At 53.8% G+C, this 19,508-nt stretch overlaps 1 protein-coding gene across 1 annotated transcript; it reads left to right on the top strand.

Annotated features, from left to right (window-relative positions):
• Positions 1–6,490: 6,490 nt before the first annotated feature.
• On the top strand, positions 6,491–13,636 carry ZNF395 (zinc finger protein 395). Its single transcript, XM_030944792.1, has 6 exons — positions 6,491–6,546; positions 7,442–7,540; positions 9,247–10,198; positions 12,721–12,804; positions 13,299–13,408; positions 13,492–13,636. The coding sequence occupies exons 1-6, from the start codon at positions 6,491–6,493 to the stop codon at positions 13,601–13,603; spliced, it is 1,413 nt and encodes a 470-aa protein (XP_030800652.1). The 3' UTR covers positions 13,604–13,636.
• The last annotated feature ends 5,872 nt before the right edge of the window (positions 13,637–19,508 follow it).

Here is a 19,508-nt window from a genome sequence, read left to right as displayed (position 1 = left end):
GTTCCCACATCCCAATCCCACGGGAATCAAATCTCTCACAATTCAATCATGGAGGAATTAAAGTTCCCACATTTCAGTCCCAAGGGAATTCAATCTCCCAATCCCAAAGGAATCAAATTTCCCGCATCCCAATCCCAAGGGAATTCAATCCCCCTATTGCAATCCCAAGGGAATCAAAGTTCCCACATTCCAATCCCAAAGGAATTCAAGCTCCCCCATTCCAACCCCAAGGGAATTCAGTCTCCCAATCCCAAGGGAATCAAATCCCACAATTCCAATCCCAAGGGAATCAAAGTTCCCACATTCCAATCCCAAAGGAATTCAAGCTCCCCCATTTCAACCCAAGGGAATTCAGTCTCCCAATCCCAATCCCAAAGGAATCAAATCCCGCAATTCCAGTCCCGAAGGAATCAAATTTCCCACATCCCAATCCCAAGGGAATTCAATCTCCCAATCCCAAGGGAATCCAGTGCCCCGCATTCCAATCCCAAGGGAATCAAATCCCCCACATTTCAATCCCAAGGGAATTAAAGTTCCTACGTTCCAATCTCAAGGGAATTCAATTTCCCCATTCCAATCCTGAAGGAATTCAATTTCCCAATCCCGAAGGAATCAAATCCCCCACAACACAATCCCGAATGAATCAAAGTTCCCACATTCCAATCCCAAGGAAATTCAGTCTCCCAGTCCCAAAGGAATTCAATGCACCACATTCCAATCCCAAGGGAATTCAGTCTCCCAATTCCAATCCCAAGGGAATTCAGTCTCCCAGTTCCAATCCCAATGGAGTTCAGTCTCCCAATCCCAAGGGAATCAAATCCCCCACATTCCAATCCCAAAGAAATTCAGTCTCCCAATTCCAATCCCCAAGGGAATTCAAGTTCACCCATTTCAATCCCAAGGGAATTCAGTCTCCCAATCCCAAGGGATTCAAATCCCCCAACTCCAATCCCAAAGGAATTAAAGTTCCCACATTCCAATCCCAAGGGAATCAAATCTCCCAGTCCCAAGGGAATTCAATCTTCCCATTCCAATCCCAAGGGAATTCAATGTCCCAATTCCAATCCCAAAGGAATTCAATGTCCCAATTCCAATCCCAAAGGAATTCAGTCTCCCAATCCTGAGGGAATCAAATCCCCCACATTCCAATCCCAAGGATTTGGGATTGCTGGGGCTGAGGAGAGCAGGTTTTTTGGGATGGCTTGGGTTGGGATTAAAAATTCCATGGGAATCTGAAATCCAAGGGCAGGATCAACCTTCCTCCTAGGTCAGCAAAAATTTGTAACCAAAATTCCATGGATCCCATGGGATCAGCAAGGGTTCCAGTTAAGGAAAATTCATGGATACACCCCAAAAATCTGGGAATTTTCCATTCCAGTTGGATCCCAGGGGTGGGAATTGCTGGAATTCCTGGGATTGTCCAGTCTGGGAATTGTTGTGGGTGGAAAATCCCAATGGTCAGGAAATCCCTGGATTTGGGATTCCTGAGCATGGAGAGAGCAGATTTTTTGGATTAGGATTAAAAATTCCATGGGAATCTGAAATCCAAGGACAGGATCAACCTTCCTCCCAAATGAGGATCCCATGGGATCAGCAAATTCCAGAAAAATTCATGGATACGCCCCAAAAATCTGGGAATTTGCCGTTCCAGTTGGATCCCAGGGGTGGGAATTGCTGGAATTCCTGGGATTGTCCAGTCTGGGAATTGCTGAGGGTGGGAAATCCCAATGGCCAGGAAATCCCTGGAAATTCATGAATACACCCCAAAAATCTGGGAATTTTCCATTCCAGTTGGATCCCGGGGCTGGGAATTGCTGGAATTCCCGGGATTGTCCAGTCTGGGAAGTGCTGAGGGTGGAAATCCCTGGATTTGGGATTGCTGGGGGCGTGGGCAGAGCAGATTTTTCGGGATCCCCTCGGGAACGTGCGATCCGATCCCTGCGGGGCGGGACGATCCCTGATCCCAAAGGGAGGATCCCGTGGGATCGGCGGTGACCCCAAACCCATCCCAACCCTTTTCCAGGTGCTCCCGAGCCCCCCGGACGAGCCGATCCCGGCGTTCCCAGCGTTCCCAGCGTTCCCGGCGTTCCCGGCGTTCCCGGCGTTCCCGGCGCACTGCAGGGAGCGGGAGCCGCTCCGGGCCCCGGCCCTGCCCGGCGCCGCCCAGAGAGCCAGGTCAGTGCCCGCTCCCGGGATCCCAGATCCCGGAATTCCCCAGTTTGGGGTCCCAGATCCCGGAATTCCCCAGTTTGGGGTCCCAGATCCCGAGATATCCCTGATTTGGATCCCAGATCCTGGGATATCCCAGAGTTTCTGCACCTGAGATTCCCCAATTTCCATCCCAAATCCTGCGATTCCCCAGTTTGGATCCCAAAGCCTGGAATTCCTCAATTTGGGTCCCAAACCCCGAGATGTCCCTGATTTGGATCCCAAATCCTGGGATATCCCAGAGTTTCTGGAATTCAGTGCCTGGAATTCCCCTTTTTGGATCCCAGATCCTGAGATTCCCCAATTTGCATCCCAAATCCTGGAATTCCTCAATTTGGATCCCAAATCCCGGAATTCCCCAGTTTGGGGTCCCAGATCCCGTAATTCCCCAGTTTGGGGTCACAGATCCCGAGATATCCCTGATTTGGATCCCAGATCCTGGAATTCTCTGATTTGAATCCCAAATCCTGGGATATCCCAGAGGTTCTCCGCCTGAGATTCCCCGATTTGGATCCCCAATCCTGGAATTCCCCAATTTCCACCCCAAATCCCAAAATTCCCCAATTTCAATCCCCAATTCCAGAATTCCCCAATTTCAATCCCCAAATCCCAAAATTCCCCAATTTCAATCCCAAATCCCAGAATTCCCCAATTTCCATCCCAAATCCCAGAATTCTCCAATTTCAATCCCCAAATCCCAAAATTCCGCAGTTTCCATTCCGAATCCCGGAATTCCCCAATTTCCACCCCAAATCCCAGAATTCCCCAATTTCCATCCCAAATCCCAGGGCCAGCTCCCCCTTCCCCCTTCGGCCTCTCCCGCTCGGGATTCCTGGGATTTTCCCTTCCTTTTCCCTGCCCTCCTTCCCAGACCCCCATTCCGGCTCTCCGGGGGTGATTCCCGAGGTTTTTCCTTTTTTCCCGGATGTTTTTCCGGGATCAGGAGGCCGGAGCCGATGGACGAGATGGTGGCGGCGCTGGCGCTGACCAGCCTGCAGCGCTGCAGCCCCCGTGAGTCATTCCCAAAAAAATCCCCCCCAAAAAAATTCCCAAAAAAATATCCCCCCCCAAAAAAAATTCCCAAAAAAATCCATCCCAGAACAGCCCGGGAATGTGGGGAATTGTGGGGTGGGATCTGGGAATGGTGTGGGGGGGGGGATTTGGGAATTCTGCTGGGAGTGGGGAGGGAATTGTTGCCGAAATGCAGCCTGGAAAAATGTGGGAGAAATCCCAATTTTCAGAATTCAGGGAATTCCGAATCCGTGTCCCCAGGTGCTGCTTTATGGGGATTTGGGAATTCTGCTGGGAGTGGGGAGGGAATTGTTGCCAAAATCCAACCTGAACTTCTCCTGGAACAACTTCTGGCTCTTCCCTGGGAGAAATCCCAATCCCACTTTTTAGGGAATTCCAGATCCGTGTCCCCAAGAGACAGATCCACGGGGATTTAGGATTCCTCTGGGAATGGGGAAGGAATTGTTCCCAAAATCCAACCTGAACTAACCTGGAACAATCTGGGAGAAATCCCAATCCCACTTTTTAGGGAATTCCAGATCTGTGTCCCCAAGAGACAAACCCACAGGGATTTGGAATTCCTCTGGGAATGGGGATTCCAAACCTCCCTGGGCAGCCCTTTCCATGAAGAAATTCCCAAAATCCAACCTGAACTTCTCCTGGAACAACTTCTGGCTCTTCCCTGGAAAAATCCCAATTTCTCCTGCCAGGGAATTCCAGATCCGTGTCCCCAAGTGCCAGTTCCACAGGGATTTGGAATTCCTCAGGAATGGGGATTCCAAAAATCCCTGGAAAAGCCTCTCCAGGCAGGAATTGTTTCCAAAATCCAACCTGGAACAATTTGGGAGAAATCCCAATCCCACCTGCCAGGGAATTGCAGATCCGTGTCCCCAAGTGCCACCTCCACGGGGATTGGGAATTCCTCAGAAATGGGGAAGGAATTGTTCCCAAAATCCAAATTGAACTTCTGTGGGACAATCTGGGAGAAATCCCAGTTCCTCCTGCCAGGGAATTCCAGATCCGTGTCCCCAAGTGTCACTTCCATGGGGATTTGGGAATTCCTGTGGGAATGGGGATTCCAAAAATCCCTGGGCAGCTGTGCCAGGGTTGGAAAACCCATTCCAGGTGGGAATTGTTCCCAAAATCCAACTTGAACTTCCCTGGGACAATTTGGGAGAAATCCCAATTCCACCTGTCCGGGAATTCCAGATCCGTGTCCCCAAGCACCACCTCCACAGGGATTTGGAATTCCTCGGGAATGGGGAAGGAATTGTTCCCAAAATCCAACCTGAACTTATTCTGGAACAATCTGGGAGAAATCCCAATTCCACCTGCCCGGGAATTCCAGATCCGTGTCCCCAAGTGGGACTTCCATGGGGATTTGGGATCTCTCCAGGGATGGAAAACCCTTTCCAGGCAGGAATTGTCCCCAAAATCCAACCTGAACTTCTCCTGGAACAATTTGGGAGAAATCCCAATCCCGCCTGCCAGGGAATTCCAGATCCGTGTCCCCAGGTGGGACTTCCACGGGGATTTGGGAATTCCTCAGGAATGGGGATTCCAAACCCCCTGGGCAGGAATTGTTCCCAAATCCAACCCGGACTTCTCCTGGAACAACCTGAGGCCGTTTCCTGGGAGAAATCCCAATCCCACCGTGTCCCTTTGGTGACAATGGCACCGTGTCCCTTCGGTGACAATGTCGCCGTGTCCCCTCAGTGACAATGGCGCCATGTCCCCTCGGTGACAATGGCGCCGTGTCCCCTCGGTGACAGTGGCGCCGTGTCCCTTCGGTGACAGTGGCACCGTGTCCCCTCGGTGACAATGGCGCCGTGTCCCCTTGGTGACAGTGGCACCGTGTCCCCTCGGTGACAATCCCACCATGTCCCCTCAGTGACAATGGCACCGTGTCCCCTCACTGACAGTGGCACCGTGTCCCCTCGGTGACAGTGGCACCGTGTCCCCTCAGTGACAATGGCACCGTGTCCCCTCGGTGACAATGGCGCCGTGTCCCCTCGGTGACAATGGCGCCATGTCCCCTCGGTGACAGTGGCACCGTGTCCCCTCAGTGACAATGGCGCCGTGTCCCCTCAGTGACAATGTCGCCGTGTCCCCTCGGTGACAGTGGCACCGTGTCCCCTCAGTGACAATGGCGCCGTGTCCCCTCAGTGACAATGGCGCCGTGTCCCCTCGGTGACAATGGCACCGTGTCCCCTAGGTGACAATGGCGCCGTGTCCCTTCGGTGACAGTGGCACCGTGTCCCCTCAGTGACAATGGCGCTGTGTCCCTTCGGTGACAATGGCGCCGTGTCCCTTCGGTGACAATCCCACCATGTCCCCTCGGTGACAATGGCGGCCTCGTACATGGCGGCCGCGCCGGTGGCCGTCCCCTGGAGGGACAGCGGGGACATCTCGGACAGCGGCAGCAGCGCCAGCGGCCCCTGGAGCAGCGCTGGCAGTGCCACCGCGTCCCCTCCTCACTGTCCCAGCAGTGCCACCGCGTCCCCTGCCCATGGCCCTGGCAGTGCCACCGCGTCCCCTGCCCACTGTCCCAGGAGTGCCACCGCGTCCCCTGCCCATGGCCCTGGCAGTGCCACCGCGTCCCCTGCCCACTGTCCCAGGAGTGCCACCGCGTCCCCTGCCCACTGTCCCGGCAGTGCCACCGCGTCCCCTCCTCACTGTCCTGGCAATGCCACTGGGTCCCCTCCTCACTGTCCCAGCAGTGTCACCGTGTCCCCTCCCCATGGCCCTGGCAGTGCCACCGCGTCCCCTCCTCACTGTCCTGGCAATGCCACCGCGTCCCCTCCTCACTGTCCCAGCAGTGTCACCCCATCCCCTGCCCACTGTCCCAGCAGTGTCACCCCATCCCCTCCGTACTACCCTGACGTTGCCACTGCGTCCCCTCCCCATGGCCCTGGCAGTGTCACTGTGTCCCCTCCTCACCATGCTGGCAGTGTCACCGTGTCCCCTCCTCATTGTCCCAGCAGTGTCACTGTGTCCCCTCCTCACCATGCTGGCAGTGTCACTGTGTCCCCTCCTTACTGCCCTGCCAGTGTCACCGTGTCCCCTCCTCATTGTCTTGGCAGTGTCACCGTGTCCCCTCCTCATTGTCCCAGCAGTGCCACCACGTCCCCTGCCCACTGTCCCAGCAGTGTCACCGTGTCCCCTCCTTACTGCCCTGCCAGTGTCACCGTGTCCCCTCCCCGCTGTCCCTGCCCTGTCCCCGTGTCCCCTCCCCGCGGTGCTGGCAGTGTCCCCGTGTCCCCCGTGAGCGATGGCAGCTGTGACACCGACCCCGAGCCCTCGGTGCCCGCGCCGCGACGGAGGAAGGTGGGTGACAGTGACACCGTGCCAGCGGCGAGGGGTGACAGCGGGCAGGGGACAGTGCCACCGGGGAGGGGTGACACCGGGGAGGGGTGACAGCGGGCAGGGGACAGTGCCACCGGGGAGGGGACAGTGCCAGCGGGCAGGGGACGGTGTCACTGGGGAGGGGTGACAGCGGGCAGGGGACAGTGACAGCAGGCGGAGGTGACAGTGCCACTGGGCAGGGGACAATGTCACCAGGCAGGGGTGACAGTGTCCCCAGCAGGGGACAGTGTCACCAGGGAGGGGACAGTGCCACCGGAGTGGGGACAGTGCCACCGGGGAGGGGACAGTGACACCGGGGAGGGGACAGTGACACCGGGGTGGGGACAGTGCCGGCGGGCAGGGGTGACACCGGGGAGAGGACAGTGCTAGCGGGTGGGGGACAGTGCCAGTGGGGAGGGGTGACAGTGCCACCGGGCAGGGTGACAGTGTCCCAGTCAGGTGTCAGTGTCCCAGTCAGGTGTCAGTGTCCCCATGCGGGTGTCAGTGTCCCAGTCAGGGTGTCAGTGTCCCCGGGCGGGTGTCAGTGTCCCCAGTCAGTGTCCCAGTGTCCCAGTCAGTGTCCCAGTGTCCCAGTCGGTGTCCCCGGGCGGTGACACGGCGCTGTCCCCGGGTCCGGTGACACGGCCGTGTCCCAGTGTCCCGGTTCGTGTCCCCGGGCAGTGACACGGCGCTGTCCCCGGGCGGTGACACGGCGCTGTCCCAGTGTCCCGGTCGCTGTCCCCGGGCAGTGACACGGCGCTGTCCCAGTGTCCCAGGCGGTGTCCCCGGGCGGTGACACGGCGCTGTCCCGCGTGTCCACGGCGGTGTCCCCAGTGTCCCGTCGGTGTCCCCGGCGGTGACACGGCGCTGTCCCCAGGGCGCGTGCGGCGGCGTGTCCCGTGCCCGTGGCCCGGCTGTGCCAGCGTGCTGCGCCCGGCCTCGGCCTGCGGCGCCCCCTGCGCGCCCGGCACCTGCGGTGAGCCCCGGCACCGCCGGCATTCCCAACATTCCCAACATTCCCAACATTCCCGGCATTGCCGGCATTCCCAACATTCCCAACATTCCCAACATTCCCGGCACCGCCGTCATTCCCTGCATTCCCTGCATTCCCAACATTCCCGGGATTCCCGGCATTCCCTGCATTCCCAACATTCCCGGCATTCCCTGCATTCCCGGCATTCCCTGCATTCCCAATGTTCCCGGGATTCCCTGCATTCCCAACATTCCCTGCATTCCCAGCATTCCTGGGATTCCCTGGATTCCCAACATTCCCGGCATTCCCAACATTCCCGGGATTCCCTGCATTCCCAACCTTCCCGGGATTCCCAATGTTCCCAGGATTCCCTGGATTCCCTCAATTCCCAACATTCCCAACGTTCCCAGGATTCCCGGGATTCCCTGGATTCCCTCAATTCCCAACGTTCCCAGGATTCCCAATGTTCCCCGTCCCTGAATTCCCAACATTCCCCGAATTCCCACAATTCCCAGCATTCCCTGAATTCCCAACATTCCCTGAATTCCATGAATTCCCAACGTTCGCAGAATTCCCAACGTTCCCTGAATTCCCAATGTTCCCCATCCCAGAATTCTCAACATTCCCTGAATTCCCAATGTTCCCTGAATTCCCAACATTCCCAAAATTCCCAGCGTTCCCTGAATTCCCAATATTTCCCATCCCAGAATTCCCAACATTCCCTGAATTCCCAACATTCCCCGAATTCCCAACATTCCCCAAATTCCCAATATTTCCCATCCCAGAATTCCCAACATTCCCTGAATTCCCACCATTCCCTGAATTCCCAACATTCCCTAAATTCCCAACGTTCCCTGAATTCCCTGAATTCCCAACATTCCCAGAATTCCCACCATTCCCAGAATTGCCACCATTCCCACCATTCCCTGAATTCCCAACATTCCCAACATTCCTCATCCCAGAATTCCCAGCGTTCCCTGAATTCCCAACATTCCCTGAATTCCCAGAATTCCCCATCCCAGAATCCCGGGGATTGGTCCCTCTGGAATTCCCAGTTCCTGCGGGAAACGGGTGCTTCCGTGTCACTGAAGCCATCGTCCCTCTCTTGTCACCCGTGTCCCTTTGTTGTTGTCACCCGTGTCCCTTTGCTGTCACCCGTGTCCCTCTCTTGTCACCCGTGTCCCTGTGTCTCCCTCTTGTCACCTCTGTCCCTTTGCTGTCACCTCTGTTGTTGTCACCCGTGTCCCTGTGTTGTTGTCCCCTGTGTCCCTCTGTCCCTGTGTTGTCACCTTGGTTCCTGTGTGCCTCTGTTGTTGTCACCCGTGTCCCTGTGTCCCTTTGCTGTCACCCGTGTCCCTCTGTTGTCACTGGTGTCCCTGTGTTGCTGTCCCCATGTCCCCGTGTCCCTGTGTCCCTCTGTTGTCACTGGTGTCCCTGTGTTGCTGTCCCCCTGCTGCTGTCCCCGTGTCCCTGTGCTGCTGTCCCCGTGTCCCCATGTCCCCGTGTCCCTGTGCTGTCCCTGTGTTGCTGTCCCCATGTCCCCGTGTTGCTGTCCCTGTGTCCCCGTGTTGCTGTCCCCGTGTCCCCATGTCCCCGTGTTGCTGTCCCTGTGTCCCCGTGTTGCTGTCCCCGTGTCCCCATGTCCCCGTGTCCCCCCCGTGTCCCCGTGTCGCTGTCCCCATGTCCCCGTGTCCCCGTGTCCCCAGCAGGGCCGGCTCCGAGCGGCAGGGCGGTTTCTATGTCACGGAGCTGCGCCTGCCCCGGCAGGAGCCGCCGCCCCCGGAGCTGCCACCGCCCGCTGGCCCCGCGGCTGTCCCCGGGGCTGTCCCTGCTGTCCCTGCTGTCCCCGCGGCTGTCACCGGGGCTGTCCCTGCTGTCCCCACGGCTGTCACCACGGCTGTCCCTGCTGTCCCCATGGCTGTCACCACGGCTATCCCCACGGATGTCCCCATGGCTGTCCCTGCTGTCCCCACGGCTGTCACCACGGCTGTCCTCACGGATGTCCCCATGGCTGTCACCACGGCTATCCCCACGGATGTCCCCATGGCTGTCCCTGCTGTCCCCACGGCTGTCCTCACGGATGTCCCCATGGCTGTCACCACGGCTGTCCCCACGGATGTCCCCATGGCTGTCCCTGCTGTCCCCACGGCTGTCCCCACGGCTGTCACCACGACTGTTCCCAGCGCTGTCCCCGGGGCTGTCCCTGCTGCCCCCGGTGTCACCACTGTCCCCGGAGCTGTCCCTGCTGTCCCCGGTGTCACCACTGTCCCCGGTGCCAGCAGGGCCGTGTCCTGCCCTGTCCCCGGTGTCACCCAGCCCAGCCCCAGGGCCGTGTCCTGCCCTGTCCCCGGTGCCAGCGGGGCCGTGTCCTGCCCTGTCCCCGGTGTCACCCAGCCCGGCCCCGGCGCCGTGTCCTGGCCTGTCCCCGCTGTCACCCAGCCCAGCCCCAGGGCCGTGTCCTGCCCTGTCCCCGGTGCCAGCAGGGCCGTGTCCTGCCCTGTCCCCGGTGTCACCCAGCCCAGCCCCAGGGCCGTGTCCTGCCCTGTCCCCGGTGCCAGCAGGGCCGTGTCCTGCCCTGTCCCCGGTGTCACCCAGCCCGGCCTGAGCCACTCGGCCCCGCCCGGCTCCTTGTGGCACATCCAGGCCGACCACGCCTACCAGGTGACAGCACGGGGACACCTGGGGACAGAGCTGGGGACACCTGGGGATGGAGCTGGGGACAGAGCTGGGACAGCGGGGACATCTATGGGGACCCGGCTGGGGACAGAACTGGGGACACCTGGGGATGGAGCTGGGGACATGGTGGGGGTACGGCTGGGGACAGAGCTGGGGACAGGGCATCCATGGGGACATCATGGGGGGAACAGCGGGGACATCCATGGGGACAGAGTGCATGGGGGGAACAGCTGGGGACATCCGTGGGGACAGAGCTGGGACAGAGCTGGGGACAGTGCGAGCTGGGGATCCATGGGGACAGCTGGGGACAGCATGGGGACAGAGCTGGGACATGGCTGGGGACAGCACGAGGGCATCCATGGGGACACGGCTGGGGACAGAACTGGGGACACCTGGGGATGGAGCTGGGGACATGGTGGGGATACGGCTGGGGACAGAGCTGGGACAGCAGGGACATCCATGGGGACATCATGGGGGAACAGCTGGGGACATCCGTGGGGACAGAGCTGGGACCCGGCTGGGGACAGCACGAGGGCATCCATGGGGACACGGCTGGGGACAGAGCTGGGACATGGCTGGGGACATCCATGGGGACAGAGCTGGGACACGGCTGGGGACATCCATGGGGACAGAGCTGGGACATCTCTGGGGACATCCATGGGGACATCCATGGGGACACGGCTGGGGACAGAGCTGGGACACAGCTGGGGACATCCATGGGGACAGAGCTGGGGACAGCAGGGACGCAGCTGGGGGCAGAGCTGGGGACAGCAGGGACATCCATGGGGACAGAGCTGGGGACATCCATGGGGGCAGAGCTGGGGACATCCATGGGGGCAGAGCTGGGACATCCATGGGGACATCCATGGGGACAGAGCTATGGGCGAGCTGGGACATGGCTGGGGACATCTCTGGGGACAGAGCTGGCCGTGTCACGGGGACATCCATGGGGACACGGCTGGGGACAGAGCTGGGGACGTCCATGGGGACGTTGGGGACATTGTGGGGACACAGCTGGGGATGGAGCTGGGAGCTGGCTGGGGATGTCCCTGGGGACATGCCGGGGTTTGTGTCCCTGTCCCGTCCCTGTGCCCAGCTCAGGGATTGGTGTCCCTGTCCCTAAGTCAAGGAATGGCGGATTCCCGGGAATGGGGGATTCCCATGGAATGGGGGATTCCTGGGAATGGGGGATTCCCGGGAATGGGGGATTCCCAGGGAATGGGGGATTCCTGGGAATGGGGGATTCCCGGGAATGGGGGATTCCCAGGGAATGGGGGATTCCCAGGAATGGGGGATTCCCAGGAATGGGGGGTTTCCATGGAATGGGAGATTCCTGGGAATGGGGGATTCCCATGGAATGGGAGATTCCTGGGAATGGGGGATTCCTGGGAATGGGGGATTCCCGGGACATGGGGGATTCCCACAGGAATGGGGGATTCCCACAGGAATGGGGGATTCCCATGGAATGGGGGATTCCCAGGGAATGGGGGATTCCCGGGAATGGGGGATTCCCACAGGAATGGGGGATTCCCGGGAATGGGGGATTCCCAGGGAATGGGGGATTCCTGGGAATGGGGGATTTCCATGGAATGGGAGATTCCTGGGAATGGGGGATTCCCACAGGAATGGGGGATTCCCAGGAATGGGGGATTCCCACAGGAATGGGGAATTCCCAGGAATGGGGGGTTTCCCACAGGAATAGGGGATTCCCAGGGAATGGGGGATTCCCACAGGAGTAGGAGGTTACCATGGGGTATTTCCATGGAATGGGGCATACCCACAGGAATGGGGGATTCCCATGGAATGGGGGATTCCCAGGAATGGGGCATTTCCATGGAATGGGGGATTCCCGGGAATGGGGGATTCCTGGGAATGGGGGATTCCCAGGCAATGGGGGATTCCCACAGGAATGGGGCATTCCCAGAGAATGGGGCATTCCCAGGGAATGGGGCATTTCCATGGAATGGGGGATTCCTGGGAATGGGGGATGCCCAGGGGAATGGGGGATTTCCATGGAATGAGGGATGCCCACAGGAGTGGAGGATTCCCAGGGAATAGGATTCCCACAGGAATGGGGGATTCCTGGGAATGGGGGGTTTCCATGGAATGGGAGATTCCCACAGGAATAGGGGATTCCCAGGGAATGGGGGATTCCCGGGAATGGGGGATTCCCATGGAATGGGGGATTCCTGGGAATGGGGGATTTCCATGGAATGGGAGATTGCTGGGAATGGGGGATTCCCAGGAATGGGGGATTTCCATGGAATGAGGGATGCCCACAGGAGTGGAGGATTCCCAGGGAATAGGATTCCCACAGGAATGGGGGATTCCTGGGAATGGGGGATTTCCATGGAATGAGGGATTTCCATGGAATGGGGGATTCCCAGGCAATGAAGGATTTTTAGGGAATGGGGGATTTCCATGGGCTGGGACATTCCCATGCACTGGGACATTCCCATGGACTGGGACATTCCCAGAGCTGAGCCTGTCCCCGTTTGTGTCCCCAGGCTCTGCCCTCCATCCAGATCCCGGTGTCCCCTCACATCTTCACCAGCATCAGCTGGGCCGCTGCCACCTCGCCCCTGCCACCGGTGAGTGCCACCTTGCCCTGTCACCTCCCTGAGTGCCACCTGCCCCTGTCACCTCCCTGAGTGCCACCTCCCCCCTGTCTGGGTGCCACCTCCCTGAGTGCCACCTCCCTGAGTGCCACCTGCCCTTCCCTGAGTGCCACCTCCCTGAGTGCCACCTGCCCTTCCCTGAGTGCCACCTCCCCTCCTTTATCCTTCCTTTTTCCTCTACTTTCCCCTCATTTTCCCTCATTTTTTCCCTTTTTTCTCCTTTTTCCCCCTATTTCCCCTCCCTTCCCGCCCTTTGTTTCCCGCCCTTTTTTTCCCGCCCTTTTTTTCCCGCCCTTTTTTCCCGCCCTTTTCCCCCCTTCCAACCAAGCACCCTTTTGCATACACCCCTCAAAACCCCTCACCTCGACCTTTTTTTCCCCTTTTAATCCCCTTTTTCCCCCTTTTTAACCCCATTTTCCCCCTTTTTCTCCCCTTTTTTGCCCTTTTTGCCCCTTTTCCCCCCTCAGGCTCGGAGCCGCTCCCTCAGCCTCAGCGACCCTCAGCCCCCTCAGCCGCCACCATTGCTGCAGCCCCAGCTCCTCGTGGCCTCCCCGCCCCGCGCCTCCCTCGCCACCAGGTAAGACCCCAAAAAACCCCCAAACCCCCCAAAATCTTCACCCCACCAGCGGGAAAACCCCCAAAATTTTCGCATTTTCCCAGAAAAATCCGCGGCGAGGCCAAGAAATGCCGCAAGGTTTACGGCATCGAGCACCGGGAGCAGTGGTGCACGGCGTGCCGCTGGAAAAAGGCCTGCCAGCGCTTCCTGGACTGAATTCCCACCTGGAATTCCCTCAGGAATTTGGAAATCCCCTCAGGAATTTGGGAATTCCCTCAGGAATTTGGGAGTTCCCTTACAAATCCAGGAATTCCCTCACAAGTCCAGGAATTTCTTCATTGCTGCAAGCAGGAACTGAATTTTGCCGCCGTATTCCCCTTTTCCCACCTGAATTCCCTCAGGGATTTGGGAATTCCCTCATTGCTGCAAGCAGGGACTGAATTCCAACCCCACATTCCCCTTTTCCCACCTGGAATTCCCTCAGAAATCTGGGAATCCCCTCAGAAAGTTGGAAATTCCCTCAGGAATTTGGGAATCCTTCATTGCTGCAAGCAGGGACTGAATTCAAACCCCATCCTTTGCTTTTCCCACCTGGAATTCGCTCAGAAATCCGGGAATTCCCTCAGAAAGTTGGAAATTTTCTCAGAAATCTGGGAATTCCCTCAGAAATTTGGGAATTTCTTCAGAAATATGGGAAATCCCTTGTTGCTGCAAGCAGGGACTGCATTCCACCTCCATATTCCCCTTTTCCCACCTCAATTCCCTCAGAAATCTGGGAATTCCTTCAGAAATCCAGGAATTCCTTCAGAAATTTGCGAATTTCCTCAGGAATTTGGGAATTTCCTTGGAATTTTGGGAACTTTCACATTGCTGCAAGTGGGGGCTGAATTTTGCCGCCATGTTCTCCTTTTCCCATCTGAATTCCCTCAGGAACTTGGAAATTTCCTCAGGAATTTGGGAGTTCCCTCAGAAATCCGGGACTTTCCTCAAGAATCTGGGAATTCCCTCAGGGAAATCTGGAAATTCCCTCAGAAATTTGGGAATTCCCTCAGAAATTCCCTCAGAAATTTGGGAATTTTCTCAGAAATCTGGGAATTCCCTCAGGGAGATCTGGAAATCCCCTCAGAAATCTGGAAATTCCCTCAGAAATTTGAGGATTTCCTCAGAAATCCGGGACTTTCCTCAAGAATCTGGGAATTCCCTCAGGGAAAACTGGGAATTCCCTCAGAAATTCCCTCAGAAATTCCCTCAGAAATTTTGAATTCTAATTATGGGTCCGAATCCGATTTCCTCAAGAATCTGGGAATTCCCTCAAAAGGAATCTGGAATTCCCTCAGAAATTCTCTCAGAAATTTGGGAATTTTCTCAGAAATCTGGGAATTTTCTCAGAAATCTGGGAATTCCCTCAGGGAGATCTGGAAATCCCCAGAAATAATCAGTGTAACAAATGGACAGGATATCGTTGGAATCTCAGAAATTGGCCCTCAGATGGGTCTCAAGTTGAGAATTCGGGAAATTCCTCAAGTGGAATTCCCTCAGAAATCCCTAGAAATTTGGGATTTTCTCAGAAATTTTCAAGAATTTTAGGAAAATTGGAATCTCAGAAATGAACTCAGAATTCAGAAATTGGAAATCAGAACCCTCGAAATCGGGATCCAAGAATGGATCTAGGGAAATGGAAATTCCCTCAGAAATTCCCTCCAAAATTTGGGAATTTCCTCAGAAATTTGGGAATTCCCTCAGAAATTCCCTCAGAAAATTGGGAGTTCCCTGAGAAATCCAGGAATTTCCTCAAGAATCTGGGAATTCCCTCAGGGAAATCTGGAAATTCCCTCAGAAATCTGGAAATTCCCTCAGAAATTCCCTCAGAAATTTGGGAGTTCCCTGAGAAATCTGGGAATTTCCTCAGGAATTTGGGAATTTCCTTGGAAATTTGGGAACTTTCACATTGCTGCAAGTGGGGGCTGAATTTTGCCGCCATGTTCTCCTTTTCCCATCTGAATTCCCTCAGGAACTTGGAAATTTCCTCAGGAATCTGGGAATTCCCTCAGAAATCCGGGACTTTCCTCAAGAATCTGGGAATTCCCTCAGGGAAATCTGGAAATTCCCTCAGAAATTCCCTCAGAAATTTGGGAATTTTCTCAGAAATCTGGGAATTCCCTCAGAAATTTGGGAATTCCCTCAGGGAAATCTCAGAAATTTGAGGATTTCGGGATCCTCAGAAATTTTCCTCAAGAATCTGGGAATTCCCTCAGGGAAATCTGGAAATTCCCTCAGAAATTCCCTCAGAAATTCCCTCAGAAATTTGGGAATTCCCTCAGAAATTTGGGAATTCCCTCAGAAATTCCCTCAGAAATTTGGGACTTCCCTGAGAAATCCGGGAATTTCCTCAAGAATCTGGGAATTCCCTCAGGGAAATCTGGAAATTCCCTCAGAAATTCCCTCAGAAATTCCCTCAGAAATTTGGGAATTCCCTCAGAAATTTGGGAATTTCCTCAAGAATCTGGGAATTCCCTCAGGGAAATCTGGAAATTCCCTCAGAAATCTGGAAATTCCCTCAGAAATTCCCTCAGAAATTTGGGAATTCCCTCAGAAATTCCCTCAGAAATTTGGGACTTCCATGAGAAATCCGGGAATTTCCTCAAGAATCTGGGAGTTCTCTCAGGGAAATCTGGAAATTCCCTCAGAAATTCCCTCAGAAATTTGGGAATTCCCTCAGAAATTTGGGAATTCCCTCAGGGAAATCTGGAAATCCCCTCAGAAATTTGAGGATTTCCTCAGAAATCCGGGACTTTCCTCAAGAATCTGGGAATTCCCTCAGGGAAAATCTGGAATTCCCTCAGAAATTCCCTCAGTTAGAATTCCCTCAGAAATTTGGGAATTCCCTCAGAAATTCCCTCAGAAATTTGGGACTTCCCTGAGAAATCCGGGAATTTCCTCAAGAATCTGGGAGTTCTCTCAGGGAAATCTGGAAATTCCCTCAGAAATTCCCTCAGAAATTCCCTCAGAAAATTTGGAGTTCCCTCAGAAATTTGGGAATTTCCTCAAGAATCTGGAAATTCCCTCAGGGAGATCTGGAAATTCCCTCAGAAATCTGGAAATTCCCTCAGAAATTCCCTCAGAAATTTGGGAATTCCCTCAGAAATTCCCTCAGAAAATTGGGAGTTCCCTGAGAAATCCAGGAATTTCCTCAAGAATCTGGGAATTCCCTCAGGGAAATCTGGAAATTCCCTCAGAAATTCCCTCAGAAATTCCCTCAGAAATTTGGGAATTCCCTGAGAAATCCGGGAATTTCCTTAAGAATCTGGGAATTCCCTCAGGGAAATCTGGAAATTCCCTCAGAAATTCCCTCAGAAATTTGGGAGTTCCCTCCGAAATTGGGAATTTCCTAGAACGGACTCAGGATCGGAAATTCCCTCAGAAATTCCCTCAGAAATTCCCTCAGAAATTTGGGAATTTTCTCAGAAATCTGGGAATTTTCTCAGAAATCTGGGAATTCCCTCAGGGAGATCTGGAAATCCCCTCAGAAATTTGAGGATTTCCTCAGAAATCCGGGACTTTCCTCAAGAATCTGGGAATTCCCTCAGGGAAATCTGGAAATTCCCTCAGAAATTCCCTCAGAAAATCGGGAAATTCCCTCAGAAATCCAGGAATTTCCTCAAGAATCTGGGAATCCCCTCAGAAAATCGGGAAATCCCCTCAGGAAATCTGGGAATTCCTTCGAAATTTCCCCCTCAGTTCCCCCTCATTCCTGAGCAATTCTCCCTCCCTTTCCCACCCCCTCTTCTCCGTCCCCCAAACATTATTTTTATCGTTAAAAATAATTTTTAAAAATCCAGAAAACGAAGGTAAGAGGTGTTCTTTGGTCGATTTTTAGTGAAATAAAAATAAAGGAATTTTGCCTGACCCCTCCCGGCTCTGGCCTTGATTCTGGCGGGTGGGGGATGGGAGGGGCTCTGGGTGCCTTGGCTTCCTTTTTTTTCTTCCTTTTTTTCTCCTTTTTTCTTCTTTTTTCCTCCTTTTTCTCTCATTTTTCCTCCTTTTTCTCTCATTTTTCCCTCATTTTTCCCTCCTTTTTCCCTCATTTTTCCCTCCTTTTTCCCTCATTTTTTGGTCCTTTTTCCTCCTTTTCCCTCCTTTTCCCCTCTTTTTCCTGCTTTTTTCCTCCTTTTCCCTCCTTTTTTCTCTTTTTCCTTTTTCCTTCTTTTTTTCTCCTTTTTCCTCCTTTTTTCTTCACTTTTTTCCTCCTTTTCCCTCCTTTTTTCCTTCTTTTTTCCTCTTTTTCCCTCCTAATTCCCTCCTTTCCCCCTCCTTTTTTCTTCTTTCCCCCTCCTTTCCCCCTCAGTTTTTCCTCATTTTTTCTCTTTCCCTTTAAATTTTTTTCCTCATTTTTCCCTCCCTATTTTTCTCCTTTTTCCCTCCTTTCTCCTCCTTTTTCCTTCCTTTTCCCCTCATTTTTTTCTTCCTTTCTCCCCATTTTTCCCTTCATTTTTTCCTTCATTTTTCCTCCTTTTCCTTCTTTTTTCTCCCTCTTTTTTCCCCCTAATTTTAATTTTTTTTCCTCTTTTTTCTTCCTCCTTTTCCCTCCTAATTTCCTCCTTTCCCCCTCCTTTTGTCTTCTTTTTTCCTCCTTTCCCCCTCAGTTTTTCCTCAGTTTTTTTCCTTCTTTTTCCCTTTTAAATTTTTTTCTCATTTTCCCCTCCCTTCTCTTCCTTTTCCCTCTTTTCTCCTTTTTTTCCTTTCCCCTCATTTTTCCTTCATTTTTTCCTTCATTTTTTCCCTCCTTTTCCTTCTTTTTCCCCCTCTTTTTTCTTTTCTTTCTCCTTAATTTTAAATTTTTTCCTCCTTTTCCCTCCTTTTCCCTCCTAATTTCCCCCTCCTTTTTTCTTCTTTTTTCCTCCTTTTCCCCTCAGTTTTTCCTCATTTTTTCCTTCTTTTTTCCCTTTTAAAAATTTTTTTCCTCATTTTCCCCTCCCTATTTTTCTCCTTTTTTCCCTCCTTTTCCCTCTTTTCTCCTTATTTTTTTTCTTCCTTTCCCCCCCATTTTTCCTTCATTTTTCCTTCATTTTCCCCTCTTTTTTCTCTTCTTTCTCCCTAATTTTAAATTTTTTTCTCCTTTTTTCCTCCTTTTTCCTTATAATTCCCTCCTTTTTTCCCTCCCCTCTTCCCCTCCATTTCCCCTCCTCATTTCTTCCTTTTTTCCTATTTTTTCCTTCATTTTCCCTCCATTTCCCTCCTTTTCCTCCTTTCCCCTCCTCATTTCCCTTTTTCCTCTCTCCTTTCCCCCTGCTTCTCCCTCCTGAATTCCTCTTTTTCCCTCCTTTTTTCCTCCTTGTTTTCCTCCTTTTTCCTCCTTTTCCCTCTCCTTTTTCTACCTTTCCCCTCCTCATTTCCTCCTTTTTTCCTTCCTTTTTCCTCATTTCCTCCTTTTTATCTCCTTTTCCCTCATTCCCTCCTTATCTCCTTTTTCTCTCTCCTCACCTCCTGTTTTTTCTTCCATTTCCTCCTTTCCCCTTCTCGTTTCCCCACTTTTTCCCGCCTTTTCTCCTCCTGGTTTCCCCTTCTCTCCTCTCATTTTCCCCTCCTTTCCCCTCCTTTTTCCTTCCTTCCTTTTTCCTTCCTTTCCCTCTTTTTCCCCTCCTTTCCCAATCCCTTTCCATCATTTTTCCTTCCCTTTCTCCTCCTTTTTTCCCCTCCTTTCCCCTCCTTTTTTTCTTCCTTTTCCTCTCCTCTCCCCCTCCTTTCCCCGTTTTCTCCTTTTTTCCTGCTTTTCCCCTCCTTTCCCCTCCTTTTTCCTTCCATTTCTCTCTTTCTCCTTCCTTTTCCCCTTCTTTTCTCCCCCTTTTTCCTCCTTTTCTTCCCCCTTTTCCTCCTTTTTTCTTCCCTTTTTTCTCTTTTCCTCCTCTTATTTTCCCCCTTTCCTTCCCCCATCTCCCCCATTTTTTCCTCTCCTTTTCCTCCATTTCCCTTCCCTTTTTCCTCCTTTTCCCTTTTCTCTCCTCCTGTTTCCCCTCCTTTTCCCTTCATTTTCTACCTCTTTTCCCTGCTTTCCTCATTTCCCCCTTTCCCTTTCCCTTTCCTCTCCCTTTCCCCCTTTTTCCCATTTCTTTTCCCTGTTTTT

The sequence above is a fragment of the Camarhynchus parvulus genome, chromosome 3 (genome assembly GCF_901933205.1).
Source record: "Camarhynchus parvulus chromosome 3, STF_HiC, whole genome shotgun sequence".
Lineage (NCBI taxonomy): Eukaryota > Metazoa > Chordata > Aves > Passeriformes > Thraupidae > Camarhynchus > Camarhynchus parvulus.
The sequence above is the reverse complement of the archived record's forward strand: the minus strand, read 5'-3'. Positions and strand labels throughout refer to the sequence as shown.